The sequence below is a fragment of the Rhyacophila brunnea genome, unplaced genomic scaffold (genome assembly GCF_057557595.1).
Source record: "Rhyacophila brunnea isolate RB1 unplaced genomic scaffold, BYU_Rbru_1.0 scaffold_18, whole genome shotgun sequence".
NCBI classification, from domain to species: domain Eukaryota; kingdom Metazoa; phylum Arthropoda; class Insecta; order Trichoptera; family Rhyacophilidae; genus Rhyacophila; species Rhyacophila brunnea.
The window spans coordinates 33,870,701-33,890,997 of record NW_028232837.1 but is presented as its reverse complement, the minus strand read 5'-3'; the positions used below and the strand labels follow the sequence as shown (position 1 = coordinate 33,890,997).

At 34.9% G+C, this 20,297-nt stretch overlaps 1 protein-coding gene across 2 annotated transcripts; it reads left to right on the top strand.

Annotated features, from left to right (window-relative positions):
• Positions 1-3,592: 3,592 nt before the first annotated feature.
• Pdhb (Pyruvate dehydrogenase E1 beta subunit) lies at positions 3,593-14,494 on the top strand. Of its 2 annotated transcripts, none has more exons than XM_085945492.1 (8): positions 3,593-3,737; positions 3,832-4,054; positions 5,645-5,798; positions 8,213-8,399; positions 8,493-8,615; positions 9,542-9,643; positions 10,785-10,904; positions 12,538-14,494. In XM_085945492.1, the coding sequence occupies exons 2-8, from the start codon at positions 3,846-3,848 to the stop codon at positions 12,720-12,722; spliced, it is 1,080 nt and encodes a 359-aa protein (XP_085801618.1). In that variant the 5' UTR covers positions 3,593-3,737; positions 3,832-3,845; the 3' UTR covers positions 12,723-14,494. The 2 variants fall into 2 exon arrangements, with proteins under 2 accessions (XP_085801618.1, XP_085801619.1); XM_085945493.1 differs by having other exon boundaries at positions 3,827-4,054.
• Positions 14,495-20,297: the final 5,803 nt, after the last annotated feature.

Below are 20,297 nucleotides of genomic sequence, written 5' to 3'. Positions count from 1 at the left end.
TTACGTTGTATTTTCGATGATTCACATAGTTTTAGTGGACTTTATGCCTTAGTTCAATGAAAACAAATACGTATGACTGACAAAGTTTAGTGAGCACTATTTATGGCTTAGGTAGGTACCTACCTAATTTTCTCTTCTAATTAAAATTTAATATGTATCTATTATGGATATCCCTGTTTAAATTTCGCAACAAATTAGCGTGATGAGTTTGATACTGACACCATGTTGAATACATTTTATAGAGAACCTTTTTAACTTTGGCATATTTTCGTTCAAGGAAAGTAGTACAAAATATGTGGCAGTCGCCTCGGGCTGTAGGTTATTTTTCTCAAACTCTAAAACACAATCTGTGCAGACAGCTTTCGATAAGGAAAGCTCGTAAAGCTCATCGATAGCTTCCGGGCGAAAGGGTATAACCCACAATAAGTAACATTTAAAACTTATTCACCCTTCATTTTGTAACTTGTTATATACCCACATTTTCTTCAGTGATATTTTTTTTCCGACCATGTCCGATCCTAATAGGATCATATGGGCCTCCACAGAGTAGAGGTTTGTATTAACAGATTTTGTTTTTTACAAGAAATGGATGTCAGCCACTTGCTCAACCTATTAGGTCCATACCCTGACTCACACACAAATTGAAAAACAATATGTGTACTTGCCAGACCCAGGATTTGAACGTGAGACCCACATCGTGATAGTCCAACGCTTAAACCTATTAATGTATTAGGTAGTTACTTTTTAATTTGTCCGAAGAATGAACATGTATTTGGAATGTAATATTATGTGATGTTATATTTTGACAGGCGAGTGTAAAATTGATTCCAGAAACTCTTCCTTCAGTATTTTTACTATGTCAAGATAACCTAACCACAAATATCGGTTCGGTGAACATTAAATGCAGTGTTGCCAACATACTGTCATTCGAAAAAAAATTGTCATTTGGTGTAAATATGATCAGAGTGTATTTTTGACGTGTGACATGACGTAACACACAATTTATTTTTTCACACCAAAAAAAACGCACTCGATTGGATTCGAACCACCGATTGTTTGGTTATCAGCCGAACGCACTACCTTTACGCCACAGTATGATACTGCAATCGTGATGATTGTACAGTATAATATTATAGTTTAGAATTGTTCCGTTGCCTAGGCAGTGAATTTATTATTGTCGGCCATTTGCAATTCCTTACGTAAAGTTAGTAATATAAGTTAAAGTGTATAAAAATAAACCAACGGCGTTCCAATAAGCGGTCCTTTTTCTTGAGTGTGTAATTTAACATGATAATTAAGAGCTAGTCAAAGAATCTAGTTTATCACACGTTTTGTTTTTGTTTTGTTACGCCAAGGAAGTATAACTTCTAACGCACGTACATAAGTACACACACCGATTTTTTTTTATTGTTAGGTATACTATTTTAGGTATACTTGTGCAATTTCAAATTGACTGTTCCATTAAATCGCTTGCAATATTCAAAAGAACAAATGAAAATCTATGATAATACCTATTTTAAAAATGTCAAATATTGAGCTCCGTGAAGTAAAAATTCGTCACAAAACAGGGGAAACGTGTGGAAACTATCCAAATTGAAATGAAAGTGATTTATGGCACTCTTTGTTGTGGTAAAACGATGACTTACAAATGATCACGTTTGTTTAAATAAGGTAGAGAGTCATTAGAAGATGATGACCGTTGTGAAAGGTCAAGTGACGTCACTACACGGAAATGGTATTAAAAATCGAAGAATGGTCAGCTAAAACTAATCGATATCGCAGAAAGGTTCAGTCTACCCAAAACAACAATTTCCTGAAGTATGCATGAAAATCTTGGATGTCAAAGGTAAGCGCAAGATGAGTGCCACGAATGCTTATGCCACATCAAAAAAGTCAATCAAGAAGAACTTATCAACAAAATTATTGTTACGGGAGACCGGTTCATCATTATGACGCTGAATCAAAACAGGAGTCCATGCAGTGGCATGAAAAGGTGGTTCAGCCCCCAAGAAGTTTAAGATCGTACCATCGGCTGGGAAGGTGATGGCAACAGTGTTTTGGGATTTACAAGGAATCCTGTTAATAGATTATAAAGATTATAGGCACCAACATACACTAATATTATAAGAATCTATTATAAGCAAAAAGGAGAGGCAAATTATTAACAAAATGCATGTTCTTACCTTCATGACAACGGACTTGTTCACAAGGCTCAAATTGCAATTGCTATGAGAAAATGCGGCTTCCAGGAATTGCCACACCCACCTTACAGAGTCCAAAAAACAAACATTTTCTTTCTTAACTTTCTTCTTTAAGCACTACGGTTCATGTTTGCAGCATTAGTCCCGTGCGGCTCCGTCTCGGGACGGAATGAGCTCTTAAAATCTCTTCTTTCAGACACGTTTAAAGCGTCATAGAAAGCGGCCGTGCATATCCACGGTTGTGCATATATGACGGGTGGTGGTGGGCACTTTAACGTATATTCATATCCGTGTAGATTATATTGAAAGATAAAAAATAATATATTTATATATATATATATATAAGTACAAAAGCCTCAAATGGAGATGGGCTGGACACATAGCTCGAAGAAGAGACAATCGTTGGAAAAATTTACTCATCCAGTGGTGTCCAAGAGGTACAAAACGTCCGCAAGGTAGACCTAGAGGCTGCTGAATCGATGAAATGATAAAGTTCTGCGAAGTACGTGGTAACGCAACGCAAAAGACCGAGAGAAGTGGAAGCAGCTTGGAGAGGCCTTCATCCAGCAGTGGATAGATTCAGGCTGATGATGACTTATTATATACCTACCTACTTTTCTTTCTGTCCCATTCCGCTAGCTTATGGAACTTCCCTCATATAGGAGAACAACGATTGAAAAATAATTAAATTTACTGTTTCAAAACTCATAGGTCATAGAACGAAAAATTTAATTAGGTAAGTACTGTATCAAATTGCGTGTAACATGATTGTATTAATTTATTGCTAATATAAGGTATAAAATGCTAGCATGTATATTGTCAAATTTTAAGATTTTTATGAAAAGTTAACAGCTGTTTGCGAAAGTCGAAAAACGGCAAGCCTATCATAGCCCAAAAATGGTAGATATTTGGCATGAAAAGATAGTAATACTAGTATTATGTCGCCAAAGTTAAAGCTAATCATTACAGTGTCATCTATCAACAACATGTCAAATGTTTTTCATACATTCTCTATTTGTAGGTAACACCTTGCATTAACGTTACTTGATTCTAAAAAGCTTTACGTGACATACATAGGTGAAAAAATATACATTATTATTAATTTGTGATCATGTGTGTCAACAATATCGGGTGAGCGATAAAATTAGACATTTTTATATACCTACTTACAAGTAAAATTAAATAAAATTTGATTTTTTATATTACTTATGTTTCTGTGTATATTTTTGGTTTTTTCCATTCTTCTTTTGATATGGTTACGTACCTAGTTAATTCCGTAAAGATTACATTAATTATTATGTAATAAAATGAATATTAGAATAAAAATATAATTTAAGAAAAATAAATTTTAGCCTTGCAACTTTATCAGTTAATATTATTTTCTTTAGCTCACTTCACGTCGTTCGTATGAATGACTTCCATCGACCTTCATTTATTTTTTAAGTGACATCAAATAAGTAGTTTTATCGTTACAGCTGTGATTTACACATTTCCTGTCAGCACCTAGAAATTAAGCCGCTTTCCCGATTACCGAAAGTAAATAAGTGATAAAAACACATAACACGGCACATGACAGTTTCGTGAGGTCACTCAGTCTAATATTTACATTACTTTTATGTCACAAGAATAGGTTACATCACCAGAATGGTATCAAATATGTTGCCGAAATCCTTGACAGTGGTCAAGAACCTGACATGTCGAGCCTTTTCGACGTCGAGGGCAGTCGCTGCCAAACAGATGACGGTCAGAGACGCTCTCAACTCTGCCCTGGACGAGGAAATGGAAAAGGACGAACGAGTTTTCATTCTCGGCGAAGAGGTCGCTCAATATGATGGAGCCTATAAAGTTTCCAGGTGAATTTTAAAACTGTCTTTAAAAACTAAGCTCCAATTGATATGATACACACTTACATTGACATGACATTTCAATTCTCACTTATAAAAACCCTTTTACTTGAGGATAAGTCAGCCTCCGATGTGATACAATATTATTTGTCTCAGTGATCTCAACAGATCAACGTATCAACGACTAAGTAGAAGGAAAGTTAGACTACTGATTATTTTTGCAGGATATTCCTCGTAACTACACTAATCAAATAAGGACACGAGAAATAAAGGGATCTGTGTGCATAGGTTACCAAGTTGGGTATATCGACTTAAAAGTTAAATATTCAACATAACTGTTCTCTAAATGAGGTTTTTTATCAAATAAAACATTAGTCCTATGCAGGGAACTCATAAATAATGAGAACTGAAATACCTAACGTGTGTGGAGTAACAAGCATCCGATCTCGAGTGTGGAAGAATATGGGATAAACTTAAACACGTGTTAAAAATACGCTTATCGTTTGTTCTGACAACTGCTCTCAGTTTATGCACTGACACTCATTCAATATTGGTGTATTTGAAGTTCGCAACACACTATTGCATGTCTATAATGTTTGTTTCATTTTCGTAGGACACTCACACATCCAAAACCCTGCGTGAAAATGTATTGTATTGTGGTATAACCTATCGGAATTATATTTGTTAATCTGTTCTCTTGTCCTATGCTAATATATTTATATTAATTAATTCTTTGTTTATTAGTGTTTTTACTGTTTAATTTAAAGGTGCAAGTCAGGCCAAAGAATTGAATTCTTATACACAGATAATCATGGAATCCAATATTTTAACTATTATTCATATAGCTTTTCACACATAATACAAACACATATTATGTTAGAATCATTTTTTAACCATAATTAAATAGGTACCTATGTGATGACCTACCTCTCTTAACTTATTTTTTACTTACATCGTCAGCACTTGAAATGGAAAATTGTACAAACCGGAGCGCTCGATAATTTTACGAAAATATTAACATAGTTATCTAATTTTACGTGTATTTTACAAAAAACAGTGTGTTAGATTTTTGTTATATTGCATATCTGACTCAGACGGTCGAAATTATTTTTTTCATGAGACGGAGTGATAAATTTGGGGATTTTATGAACCGGAATGGCGCTCCGGTCATTTCGAGCCCTGTACATCTCACTCATACTTCTCCTCATTAATATTACTTACATCGAGCAGGATTTATTGACATAGCAATAATGACGCCACTTCAAAGATTAGAATCAGTCTGGTGTTTTTCTAAGATTTTCTCTTTGTGGGTGATTAATTTTTGACGTGTTCTGAATCTTATGAAACTACCGCTTGCTGTTCTTCCGCCACCCGCCTTGTCTCCACACCCGTTTTTCAAACATAAACCGTGGCGTAATAAACGTTAGGCACCTTTCAATATTGTGCTGAGAGTGTCCCATAAATTACCACTCAAAATCATGCTTGGCCTAATAATTTTTTAGTTTTAGCTTATCTGTTCACTACCATAATGAAAAATATAATATTCTCGTGTATCAGCCTACATTATTTTGATCATAATTGTTGATTGTTTTTGTAAAGGGGACTCTGGAAGAAATATGGAGACAAAAGAGTCATTGATACACCCATCACGGAAAGTGGCTTTGCTGGGATCGCCGTCGGTGCAGCGATGGCTGGCCTTAGACCCGTCTGCGAATTTATGACCTTCAACTTCTCCATGCAGGCCATAGATCAGGCAAGTTTTCTTTCATATCTTATGTGGGTACACAAGCAAAATACAAAAAAATTGAACATTTCGAGCCCCTTTTTTTCATAACAAACATTTTATAAATAAAAGAAAATATGATTCTTTCGAGAAATAGATTTATTTATGTGAATATTAAGTATTTTTTTAACACTATATTTTATTTGTTATATTCAGAGGTTATTTTATAGCCCATTTTTTATTTAACGTTTTTGATTTACTTATCACAAAATTTTGGGCCTATACATAAAATTGCGCAAGCCCTTCCTCCTTACGTCTTTCCGGCTATGACACTCAACATAGGCGATGGTAAGGCCGTCATATCAAAATATGTCTACGTCATATAAAAAAAGTATCAATATCTGATATCAGGATCGAATCAAAGGAAAGTATTGAAGTATCAACGCTTTTTTGACGGCCATAGACATCAAACATCGATCTGCAGCATTAATAATTGTAACAATAAAATTTCATGACTTTAAAAGTCCTTGTCCACTCGAAAAAGAAAGCATTCCTGTGAATATTTGTTCCATCACGAAAATAATGAAAAAAAAATCGATTACTTTAAATCTATTACACAAAAATTAAGATCCAACATATCGTAACATTATATTGTGCATTTTACAACAGTCGATTTGGTCGCTAGAGCGAAATTCAAATGATTTCGTCTACTATTGCATGCCCTTAACACTGCAATTAGAAAGATTTTTTGTGTATTTGACATAAAAAACTTAGTTTGATTTATATAGGTACACCCAAGCTAGATTTTTAGCACTACGACAAAGATGGAGGACGACAGTGACAAGCGACAGTATTACTCAGTGGTGTTTAACTGGATGTGTCGCGGTGCGACGGGTGACATTACCGCTGCGAGAGCAATAGTGTCTTTCTGTCAATGTCGTCTGCTCGGTCAGTTTGAACCGCTAGCTTTAAACTACCATCTGTGAAATGTCCTCAAAACAATATAATCACGATAATGTAGCCATCATCAAGAATTCTTTAATAGTGTGAGATACGAGGGTGGGTCAATAAGTCCTTAGAAAAGCCGACAGGTGGCGCGACTAGTACTGTAAGCGGTTTGTTTTCATGCAGCGGCACTACCGATTCAGTATGCTGCGAAGTTTCAATCAGATTGGTCGGGTTGTTGTTTTTTATTTTCGGACATTTAAAAAAAAATTTGCTTGTTTACAAAAATGGAGAAAATTGAGTTTAGAGCTGTTATTAAACATTTTAATATAAAAGGGTTAACAGCAAAGGAAATAAAAAATGAGTTGGATTTAGTTCACGGCATATCTGCTCCTTCACTTGCAACTATTTATAACTGGTTAAATGAATTTAAACGTGGTCGTACATCAACAAAGGATGAACCACGCTCAGGACGTCCTGTAGAGGTGACTACACCAGAAATGATCAATAAAATCCACGATATGGTGTTAAGTGACCGAAGATTAAAGTTGAGTGAGATAATTGAGGTTACAGGGATCTCAAAAGGTAGCGTCATTTCTATTTTACATGACAAATTGGGCATGAAAAAAGTTTCTGCAAGATGGGTGCCGCGTTTGCTCACAGTCGACAATAAACGCAATAGGGTGGTGGCCTCTAAAGCCCTGTTGTCGCTCATGCAACGCAATCCGGATGAATTTTTTCGTCGCTTTGTGACTGTAGATGAAACATGGATACACCACTATACTCCCGAGACGAAAGAACAGTCAAAGCAGTGGATTGCGAAAGGCGAACCATGTCCAAAGAAGGCGAAAACCGTAAAATCAGCTGGTAAGGTTATGGCTACTGTATTTTGGGATGCACGTGGAATTATTTTCGTTGACTATTTGGAAAAAGGAAAAACAATAACAGGGGATTATTATGCATCTTTATTGGACCAGCTAAAAAACGAAATTGAAGAAAAACGGCCTCATTTAAACAGGAAAAAAATCCTCTTTCATCAGGACAATGCCCGTGTTCACACATGTTTACGATCAATGGCTAAAATTGAAGAATTGAAGTTCGAATTGGTTGACCACCCACCGTATTCGCCAGATTTAGCCCCCAGTGACTTTTTCCTTTTCCCAAACTTAAAAAAATGGCTAAGTGGACAACGTTTTTTTTCAAATGAAGAAGTCATCGATCGCACAAATGCTTATTTTGAGGACCTTCCGAAAACTTATTTTTCTGACGGTTTAAAAAAAATTGAGAAACGTCTAACCAAGTGTATTGAGCTCCAAGGAGATTATGTTGAGAAATAAAAAAAAAATACAAAAATAAAAACTGTTTTAATGCTTTTTTCTAAGGAATTATTGACCCACCCTCGTACATTGTGGACACATAAATTGTTCCATCTTACCATATGGGTAAAAATACTTTTTTAAATTGCTTTATGAAGATGATAAGTGTAAATTTTTTAACAGGTTATAAACTCTGCAGCGAAGACATTCTACATGTCGGCGGGAGCTGTGAATGTGCCCATTGTGTTCCGGGGACCCAACGGTGCAGCGTCAGGCGTTGCCGCCCAGCACTCCCAATGCTTCGGCGCTTGGTACTCTCACTGCCCTGGCCTCAAAGTCCTTGCCCCGTACAACGCGGAAGATGCCAAAGGTGAACAACTCCTCAATAATGCATTTTTAGTTTCTTATCCATCATAACAGCACAAGAACTCGCTTATAAATAAATGTAATTGTTTATTTTTAGGTCTCCTGAAGGCAGCCATTAGGGATCCCGATCCAGTAGTATTCTTAGAAAATGAAATGCTTTATGGTGTCCAGTTTCCAATGTCTGACCAGGCGCTCGACCCCAATTTTGTCCTGCCCATTGGTAAGTCATTATATTTACCATAAATTTAAAATTTTTTAGTCTTAATCAATGCTACATAAATACAATAGATTATATTAATTACATATTTAAGACACCATGTAGAGTGTAGACACTACGTATCCTGCACATCTATTCTATAGACAAGACTGCTATTGGCAGCTATCGAGGGTAGTTTTGTATCGAAGTATTAACACTTATTGTAACAATTACAATAAGTAATGGATTTAGTTTTCTACTATTGCATTTAGTCGTTTTTTGCAACCCGGGTTTCGCCTTTCGGCATCTTCAGGCACTATGTACACTCACCAAAAAGTAAATATACACTGACAACGAATACAATTAACTCTGACTTAACTAGTTGTAATTGTTACAATAAATGCTATCCTCTCTTGGGTGTGCTAAATTTTAGAGCAAGATAGACAGTTTTGACTGTTTAGACGGCTAATTAACAATTATAATACTTTGATACTAACTTATGAAAAACTACCCTCGATAGCAGTCTTGTGTATAGAATAGATGCGCCGGTATAACTGTGAGTGTTATTATATGTATTGTTTTTCCCTGTCACCCCACAAAAGTATAGTAAGTAATTAATCATAAATACAATGGCAAAATGGGGAAGATTTTATGCAACCACATTTTCATTATAGATGGTACATAGGTAATATGGGAATAATAAACATAAAGTTTGCAAAAATTAAAGTTATGTTTAAATTGCATATAATATATATTGTCAGCAGTTTTACATATTATAAATATATTGTCCCTACATTATTTTTATTATAAATAATATATCTACCAATATTATTGACATTTAATAAACTTTTATATTAGCACATTTTTTTAAAATTGTATAATTCAAGACTGATTGACAAGATTGTGGTGTCAAAACTAATATAAATATATGTTTTTTTGTTGTTTTGTAGGCAAAGCAAAAATAGAACGAGCTGGCAAGCACGTGACAATTGTTTCATTTGCCAAAGCAGTAGAAACAGCATTGTTAGGTGCCGAACAATTAGCAGGAAAAGGTAACCAATAAATGCTTATAGATACATAATATTATCACCTATTCATTTATTTATATAGAAAATCCTTTATTATAATAACATTAACTATAAATATAATCACTGCCTTCATAGTTAAGTACTTTCTTTCGTGGCATAATAATTTGACAAATTCATTTATCTACGACAAGAATGATGAATGTTTGCTCACAAATTTTTTTTTTTACAAAATTTACTCAGATGAGTGAAGCTTACGATCCACACCCGCAATAAAAAAAATTAATGCAAACGTTGTGTGCCATACAAACCAATTTAATACCCCGTTTACATGTACAAGGATTTACTGCTAACAATACGTAGTATCGTGACCATAACAAAAAAAGCACTCGTAAACACGTATTATCGTGCAAATTGCAAGATTGCATGCATGAATCAAGAAAGTTCAGAAGCTTGTGAATTTTCACGCGACAATTGGACTGTGCGATATCTATGCCTGCACAGTAGAACGCTAGTGGCGAACCTGCCGGTAAAATATACGAACTACCTTCACCGCGCTGAGACTTATTTTGAGTTTAACCGATTTTCACAACCTGTGAAATACCATACAATGAGTTCACTGCGTCTCGCTTACTCATGAAGAATGAGATTGGCAAGACAGTCAGCACTTTTACGTGTAAACAAAAAGTTGTTATCACGATAGTTTAAAATACACACTATTGGTTGAAGTTCATCCATGCATGTGTGTACAGGCGCTATAATTGCGATTAGATAATATGTTATAATTCAAGATCACTATTTGTTTATTTATTTTTCATAAACATAAATATTTTGCAGTTTATATTGATTGATATCTACTTAGGTCAAGTTTTCCATATTGTGAAGACAGTAGGATATAGAATAAATTATAAACATATTCAATACTTCCATATTATGATGTGTTTACATTTTATACAGTAATTTTTTTATAAGTAATGGTTGGGTAAAAGAAATTGTATCTTAATGATAAATAAATAATTAATCTTCAGAAGATTACAATGTGAATCGCCAATACTTATTTGTACAGGAAAAAATAATAAAATGATCATATTGTGTAGTTGTTTATCCAGGACTACTATAATTTCTTTCCATTGTATTTAATTGATTTCTGTATGTTTTTTGTTTTCAGGAATCGAATGCGAAGTAATCAATCTGAGAAGTTTGAGGCCGCTGGATATGGCAACGATTGTTCAGTCGGTTTCCAAGACACATCACCTCATCACAGTAGAACAAGGATGGCCATCATCAGGTTAGCAAAGATACGCAATTTTAATTAAAGAGTCATTGATATATTTATCAAAACAAACATACAGGCGGACCTCGACTTACCAACGTTCGACTTTCGCACAATTTGCTATTTCGCACATTTCAAAAAAAATTGTTTTTTTGAAACGTCGCGCTGGCCGTGGGGTTAAGATATCCCCTTCTCGCTCGCTCACAAGCAAGTGCATTTCTTGCGTCACTTGCATCCTGCTCGCACCCGTCACTTTGCTTGTGAGCTAGCTAGGATAGGTTTAGTCTTGCGCAGGAGCGCGTGCGGACGTGTCATGTTGTGCGTTTTACTAATTTTATTCATTTGAAATATTTCACCCTAAAGATTTATAAACAAGAGTGAGAAACAGAAAAACTGCAGTGTTGATACGAACAAAGAGAAATCAAGGACTGTTCTGAACGAAGTTCTGATTGCGGTGAATCTTTTTCTTCAATCGGACATTCGTATGATACAAACAGGTCTACTACGATATGTTCAATTTTGAAAAATAAAAATAAAATTAAGGAATACGTTCAAAATTGTGGAAATATATCTTTAAAGGTTGTTTTTCCAAAAGACACGGCATAGTTATGGATGAAATGGAAAAATATTTGTCATCATGGATCGACGACCAGCATCAAAAAGATGTCCCTCTGAATATTTCAATTATTCAAGCGAAGGCTCTTAGTTTGCACAAAGATTGGAAGGCTAGATTAAAAGAAGATTCGAACGATTTTTCAAGCAAGTAACGGTTGGTTTATGTTAAATTCACTGGAGAATCGGCTGATTTTCACGGAGAATTTATTTCCTCATTATCCAAAATTATTGAAGATGGAGAATATTCCTCTAGCCAAATATTTAATGTAGATGACGCAGGTTTATTTTGGAAAAAAATGCCTAGTCGTAGATTCTTATCTAAGGAAGAATCAGTTGCCCCTGGGCATAAACCTTCTAAAAACCGATTGATATTGCTTCTTGGTGGAAACTTGACTGGTGATTTAAAATTGATGCCAATGTTAATTTATCAACCAGAAAATCCCAGGGCATTGAAAGGGAAGGATAAAGAATTGCTTCCAGTAATCAAATAAAGATCAAAAAAAACCTGGGTTTACTGCGTTAATATTAAAAGATTGGTTCACTTTACATTTCGTGCCAGCAGTTAAGCAATATTGTAAAGTTAATAATTTACCATTTAAAATAAGAAAAAGAAGAGTGGCAAACAGTTAACTCTTGATAACTTTTTAAGGGAAACATCCGCAAACCCCACTTAAACATGTCTCTTAAACATCTTATATTTACTTGATAAATACATATTTCAAAATACACACAATTTAATTTTTTTTTTACTTCCCTCTACTTTTGAACATTCAACATTCGCACGCCTTTTCAGGAACCAATTATGTGCGAAAGTCGAGGTCCTCCTGTAGAGATAAGAGATATCCTCAGAAAATACACATTGCAGTGTTTATATTTCAAGAACAATTATTTTGTTAACGATAGAAATGCATGGTCAAATCATCTTCAAACCATTTGTTGTTGCTCTTTTACATATCTTAACAGTCGTTACTACTCATTCATGCGCGCTAACCTACTGCGTGACGAATAACATCATCTCTTTTATTAATCGTAGGTATCGGTGCTGAGATTTGCGCCCGCATCATGGAATCCGAAGCATTCTTCCAGCTGGACTCTCCCGCGTGGCGAATCACCGGCTCTGACATTCCCATGCCTTACACCAAAAGCCTAGAGATCGCCGCCCTGCCCTCGCCGCAGGATGTCGTCACGGCTGTCAATAAAATCTTAAACGTCAAGTAGATGCCTTAGAAAAATATTTAACTCCTGGCCTGCATCCGTCGCGACGTCTCATTAGAAACAATTGAAGCTTTATGATCTTGAAGCCTCAAATATAATAATATCGATAGCTTCTGCAATCTCCTGTCATTAATGTTAACTGATAAAATTATGATACATGTTTAGGATACAATCTGATTTTCCTCAATAGTACATTATTTTATTTTTAGCGTATATGACAGATATTATAGAGTTCTTATCGATTACTGAAAGATCTTGTTAAGACTGGTTAGACAAATTTTACTTTCATACTAATATTTCTAGTATTTGTCGTGCATAAAGGTCAGGTGCCTACGAGATACATTCTTAATATGTTTACCATATGAAGAAAAAACATTTTGAGAATGCATCATCCACATTGTCACTAGCTGGATTGATGGAAATTGTTAAGTTTTTTGATTGATTTTAATTGTGGCGCATGAGATCTTGAATCATAATTTGAATCTGTCATAAAACTATTTAAATTTGGATAGCCTAATAGTTTTATTGGAATAAGCTGTTGAAAGTTTGTATCGCACCATAAATTAGTTGAAGTTTCTATAAAAAAAAATACGTGACGTTTTAAAACACGGTCTTTATAATGTTCCTAGAATCTTATTGGTTTTATTGTTAATTAAAATTATAAAAAATTGTACAAATAATAATTTGCCAATTGGCAGCAATTTTTACTTTTGTACTCGATGGTTAATTCCTATCATTCGAATGGTGATATTTTGTACTGCTATGTCTAATTATAATAATTAGTGTGTTTCACCATCGACAGTGGATGGAAAGCGATTATAAAATTTGTCATCATCCATTATTTCTGGAATATTTAGTACCTACCTGACTAGATTTCATATTAACATTATTAACCTATGAGCATTATCATTAGGTCGTATTTAAGCATCGTTTAAACACTAAAAATTTTATATTTTTTATGAATATTATGTTTTTAACTAAAGCAGAAAACGTTCATCATCATTCATTTTTAACAATTTTCATTAATTTCCATGCAAACCATCAAAATATTCATTCAATATGTGAATGGAAGTTGTTTTTTTTTTATTATTTGCAATCGACATATTACTTTTTAAAGGATTCAGTTATACATATAATTTTATTTATTACTACTTTTAGATGTCTCCGGTAAAGAATTATTTAAATTAATTTATTTGAGTTACATAATGTTATTTTGTTGGTCTTTGAAATTTTACGGTATTATACATAAATACGCACATTATTTTGTGTTTGTAGATTTAGATACTGCTATAAAATAGTCAGTTTACGTTGCAATAACATCTCAAAATAAATAAACAAATTGAGATTACGTATTAATTATAATTATTAGCAATCAAAACGGTTATGTACTATCTAGAATGCTTAAATTATTTTCTTAGATTGCCTTTTGAGGGACGAATAAACATGCATAGCTTATAGACAAATATGTAGATACACATTCTCAATATAAAATAATTGGGCCCTTTTTACATACTACGATGGACAAGTAAATAATATATGGTATAAAATACAAAACTAATAACTGAATCAAATGCATTAGAGCATCTAAATCAAATTTGTGATAGGATTTAATATTATTTTTAAGTAAAACGCAAAAGCTCACTGTGTTTATATACCATTGTAATTACCGCGCTACAGTGTCAATTAAACATTTTTGTAATTATTCATTGTACAATTATATTGTGATGTATAATATCCAATATATATCAAGATCAAATGCAAATAATTTATGCAAATTTATGACTTTTTTCTTTTACCTCGCCTTTGTGTTATCCCATAGGTATATTAATAAATTTAGCTGCAATTTTTGAATGTGTCCATTTTTACCATTTACACAATATTAGGTACATAGCAAATCACACTTTTGTAACAAAGAAGGAAGACTTACAAAAATAGTATATTATATGTTTTAGAAAAACACTTTCTGATAGAGTATATTATAACCAATAGAAAAAATCTTTTTTGAAAAAAGTAAGCCACCCGGCCGGGAATCGAACCCTGCATCTCCACGGGTAAACGCCCCAATCGTCGCATTCATCCAGTATGCTACGGTGTGACATACTAATAGCGACAAATTTTAGCTATTGGTCATTTTAATACCTACTCATCGGCGTTCTTCGAAATCAAGCTACTTTGGCAATAGATTTTTGTTTATTAAATCAAAGTAGGTAACTATTTACTATTACTTTTGATTACTAACCGACGTCTTGGAATTTCTCCAATATTTTTTAGAAGTAACTACTTGCACTTGCTAATAATTTATAATCAACTATTTCTTTTATTCAAACGAATAATTCACAAGATTTAAGAATATATCATTCTGATTATTGAACATTGTATAATTTAGAAAAACACTTTCTGAGAGAGTTAATTATAAATTATTAGCAAGTGCAAGTAGTTACTTCTAAAAAATATTGGAGAAATTCCAGCTGTGAACACGTCAATTTTGTTTTGTGATGGCGACGGGGGTATTAATTCTTAAATCGTGAAAAGATGACTGAAAAACGTTACCCATTCACTTGAAAAAGAAAACATGTCAACGAATATGTTATTATTGTTACTAATAGAACATTAAATGGATGCATGTTGAATTTTTATGACAAAATTTCGTTCGGCTCGCATCATTTGTACAATCCACGCATTGCCTAGTCACGATCGTTTTAGACCATGCCTCAACTGAGGTATAGCCTTAACAATGGTACAATTTTTTTGGCATACATCATTGTCAATATGGGTAGATATTAACAACGATCACTAGAAGTTGTGAAAACATTCTTAACACTATAATCAATACTTTGCTGTAACTGTAACGTTAGCGCACCTACCAGTGGCGTGCGCTCTATAAACGCTGTGAATACGGTGCATGCCTTAATTATTCCAACCTATTCAAATGGTAAAATAACCAATAAATAAATTGAAAAAAAGTACTTCTCCCTACATGGGTATGTCCTGCAAATGTGGTATGGTGTGCGACCTGCTATTAGATAGTAGGTATATCTTACATGTTTTGCAAACAATTTCCTATTACTGTCAGACAGCAACGTCAACAGATGTTTTAATTAGGAACGAATGACAGCAACACTGAATACAATTGTTTTGAAAATCTTTTATCGAATATTGGAATATCCAGCATAACAAAAATGTTATAATCAAAATAGCTGTTATAGCTGTAATATAAAAGCATGTCTGATGTCAAAAGACACTGTACACATACACCATCGGTACCCACATATTTTCAATGCTTTCATAGCATCTCTAATAAAGCATTTTTTTCAAAATACTTGATTGTTTAAAAATGGCACATGAGACCATTTTGTTATAATTACCAAAAGTCTACGCAAATTCTCGCAGAGCCCTTGACCCTACTTACGGAACCTCGGTAAGAAATGATTGACAAACTACAGGTGAAGCGGAAATGAACTACGCTATAATTTGATCGAGTTATATCCAATATAAAGGACTGAGCGGGCAGAATCGGGGTGTAAATGAGTATATAGTTCCTATATACGTTAAGTCCACTTTTAGTCATAATTGAGATGATGAAATTTTTTTCTACCAGCAGCGCTCCACACTAATAAAATGTTGATCAGTTCTTAATGGCTATAAATTCATATGAAAAGAGTTTCAAAATCACGATGAATTCCTATCGGCAATAAGTCCGCGGTGCGGTTTGTTCCAAAGGCCGATAAGTCCATGCGACCTTGTAGACAGCCAATTAGCATCGAGTATTTGCAAAAATCAACATGGCCGTTGTAGCAGTTCACGTTATCAAAAGTGTCTGAAGTTTTTAGTAGAAATACAACTAAATAATGTCTGACCTTACCCAGAATGTTGCTAAAGTGGAAGGAAATATATCAAGAAAACGAGTCTTCAATTAGGAATTATGGAAAAAGAACGTGGATCATCGGGAAAGGTAAGTATTTAAAATACGAATAGTTTTCATTGAATTTTGGCAAATACGGGGTAATTGAGAATTTCCCTCGAATTAAACAATTGTTTTTATTTTAGTTATTTCCGTACTTTTTTGTAATTGTTCTACCTGAACAAAATAAAATCTGTGTGATTGTAAAAAATAGTTTTTTTAATAACATTTTTCTATAACATTTTTTTTCTGTTAAAAATTACTCGGACTTCGTTTATTTAAAAAAATATGTTGTGATTACATTATTGATCGTAAATAAATGTCATTATTATACATAATAGGTACATTTGTGTAAAAGTGCATGTTGTTTTTTCAATGTATGCTTGATCCAGTGATCCAGATCCAACAACCATTCCTCGTAAAAAGGGTCTGTTAATATATAACCTTCACTCTGTAGAGGTTCATATGCTCTGCTTAGGAGCGAAGACGGTAATTAACTTCTTTTTTTTTTTACATTTGTGTATCTTTTTCTACTATCACTTACCTACCTAAAAAAACCTTTTAAAGATATATAACCATGTTAATATTTTTTTGATTTAATTTTAATAATTATTTGTTAATTAGATGAAGAGAAGACAAAACTTATGTTCGATTCGTTCTAAGGTATTAGGTTTTATAATAATAAATAATTTAAAAAAAATACGATTTTTATTTTATTGGCAATAATTCTCACATCGCCAATGATTGAAATTATTTTTGTATATATTGAAATAATAATTGTTTTTTATTTACCCTATACCTACTTGTCAACCACGTATCGTTAGTGTTGAGAAACGAAGACCGATTAAGTCACACCTGCTGGGTTCCTAAATACGATAAATTTGACAGTTAGCTTCAAATGCCGATAAGTCCATCACTGTTTTGTCAATTTCTCCTTTACTGCTACTAAAATGATTAATTTTATTGTGAATATTTGTATAAAAACAAACCACCATAAAACAAATTCAATTGTAGGTTTTCATAAGAGGAAGAAGTAATTATTTGAAAATATTTAGTTTGCCAACATTTTATCAAAGTGGACTTATTGTAAAATATACTTAACTATATTATGACTCAAATATAATAACAAAAAGTCTAGGGTGATCTCAAATTCTACAGCTGATGGCAGGAACGATGTCTACAGTCATCATATTATAAGTCTGTAGGTTCCTATAGTTTTATGAAAGTAGGTACTTACCTATATTATTTTGTTTAATACTCTATGTAAAAAAAAAAAAGGTCGGCCGGGTGATATTTTCGTTAATGGCGGCTACATGTAAATCTTTTAATCATCATCAGCCTGAATCTATCCACTGCTAGATGAAGGCCTCTTCAAGCTTCTTCCACTTCTATCGGTCCTGTACGTTGCGTTGCCACGTACTTTCGCAGAAAGTTATCATTTCATCGATACAGCGGCCTCTAGGTCTACTTTGCGTACGTTTTGTACCTCTTGGATACCAATGGATGACTAAATTTGTCCAACGACAACCGTTGGACAAATCTTTTAATGCCAACAATAAACAAAGATATGAGTGATCTTTTGACTGCTCTCATGCAGTACATACTGCACACATGGGCATGGGACACACTGCATTTTTTATACAGTAATTTTATTATCCTTTCATGACTCCAATATCTAAGAAATGTGTTGTATGGATACATTAGTGACAAAATATACCTATACTTAGGTACCACTAAAACATAATTAAATTTAGATATAAAAAGCGAATTCACCAGAGTCTGAGGTTCTATTTGGTTGATATTTCTGACACATTTGGTTTGTACCGTTTATCAATACACAGATTTATTATTTCCACACCATTTTACTATAGGTAGACATTATCATTGTACAACATGATGTAAAGAAAATAATTTTAGCTATTTCTATATATATCAAATGATGCTCCTCGATTTGCCGCCCTTCGAGTAACTGCCGCCCCCAAGCGACGCTCAATCTGCCTACCCCCACGGGACGTCACTGCTCCCGAGTGCAAAAAACTTAATTAGTCTGTGTTATTATTTGATTATTAAAATATATTATTCGCTATTATTTCTGAAGTCCCTTGAGATGTTGATTGTATTTTTTGTCTTGTGTTCTTCTGTGCTGGTCCTTTTTACCCCCTTTTCTTCTCGATTATTTATCTCTCTGGTTACTCATCTTGTTTAGCAGGCTGACAGGACTGATGCTTCCGTTAAAGTATATTAGTCTATGCTTCCGTTGGTGGTGTCCTTTTTTGTCTCTGTTATTCATTTTGATACATTGTTGATTATTTTTTTCCTTTGTTCGCAAGCGAAAAAAATGAGTCGAAAGTACAGTAAAATTTTGAATTTGTGCGTTAAAATCAAGTGCAATGAAGACAGCAACATCGCGGAAGGACTGGTGATGGAAACCGACTCGAATGAGTCGGAATTACTGATGGAGGACGCCGTGAGTGTCAGTGAACTGATGACTTCAGTAATGTTACTGGACAATAAGGTATCGCAAATCTTTTCAATGTTGACCCAACAGGGTCTAACTGCAGTGGTACCTAATCCGCGGAAGCCGACGGTAAACATCGACTCTCCGGTAAGTTTTTTACGGCCGCCCGCAAGGCCCGAACCAGCGGAAAAACCCAACAGGATTCCGTTGCCTGTATTTAGTGTCATAGTATAGGAGCCGCTTTCCGACGCCAGACAAAGCTCGGGTAGCAGAACTTAACAGGCTCCAGCTTTTTAAAACAGATAATTGGGCGGGGGTTCGCTATGCTGAAACCCAAAAACAGTATTTGGCGGCCCCGTCCTTTGTTGACTTGGGACTCAACGATGAATTTCGCCCTACGATCGTTCATCGCAAACCATTCATCTAATGGAGCGTATGATCGCCGGCCTCCAAAATGCGATGCTCGCACTTAAGGAATGCATTCGGGACTCATTACAGCGAGTGGGCGACGCTGTCAGCGACCACACCATTGGTACGGCTCTTTTTGAGAGGGTCGTAAAGGAATTCGGGAACTCGTCAGCACTCAACAAAGTGTCTGAGGACGTCACCCGGATCCTTTGTGGAAAACGGGCAGAGTTGATTCAGACGAGACGGCAGAAAATCCTCTCGGTAAAGAAAGACACCTTTACGCGAGAGGCTCTTACCAAGATCCCACCTAGCGCCGAGCACATTTTCAACAAAGATCAACTGGCGGTTTTCCTAGAGAGAGGTGGGGGTCGCGAGAAGTTCTTCGATCAGACCCCCAAAGTGGTTGAGCTAGCCCAACCTAGCACTTCGTCAGGTGGACACAAGGACACATTTCGGAGGCAGGGATACACGAGGAGGATGTCAGACTAGGTTAGGGCTGGCTTGCCGAGAGGCCCACGCCCATTCAACCGAGGTTTTCCCAGAGGTAACCGAGGTGGTGCGAGGGGCACTTACCCTAGACGCAGGTGGCTGGGTCTCACTCACCACGTTCACAGGGGGACGCCTCCAGTAAATCTGGTAGGCCAAGAGTGCACCACCACCATTATTAAAAATAATAACGGGAACCCGTATTCCGTTTATAACGAAACCCCCTCTAATAATTCCTTCCAGAAGGATTTCCAAACGCGACAATCGCCGGAGATCACTTCACAAATCGCGGAACAGAAGAAATCGGGAGTATTGGAATCGGCAG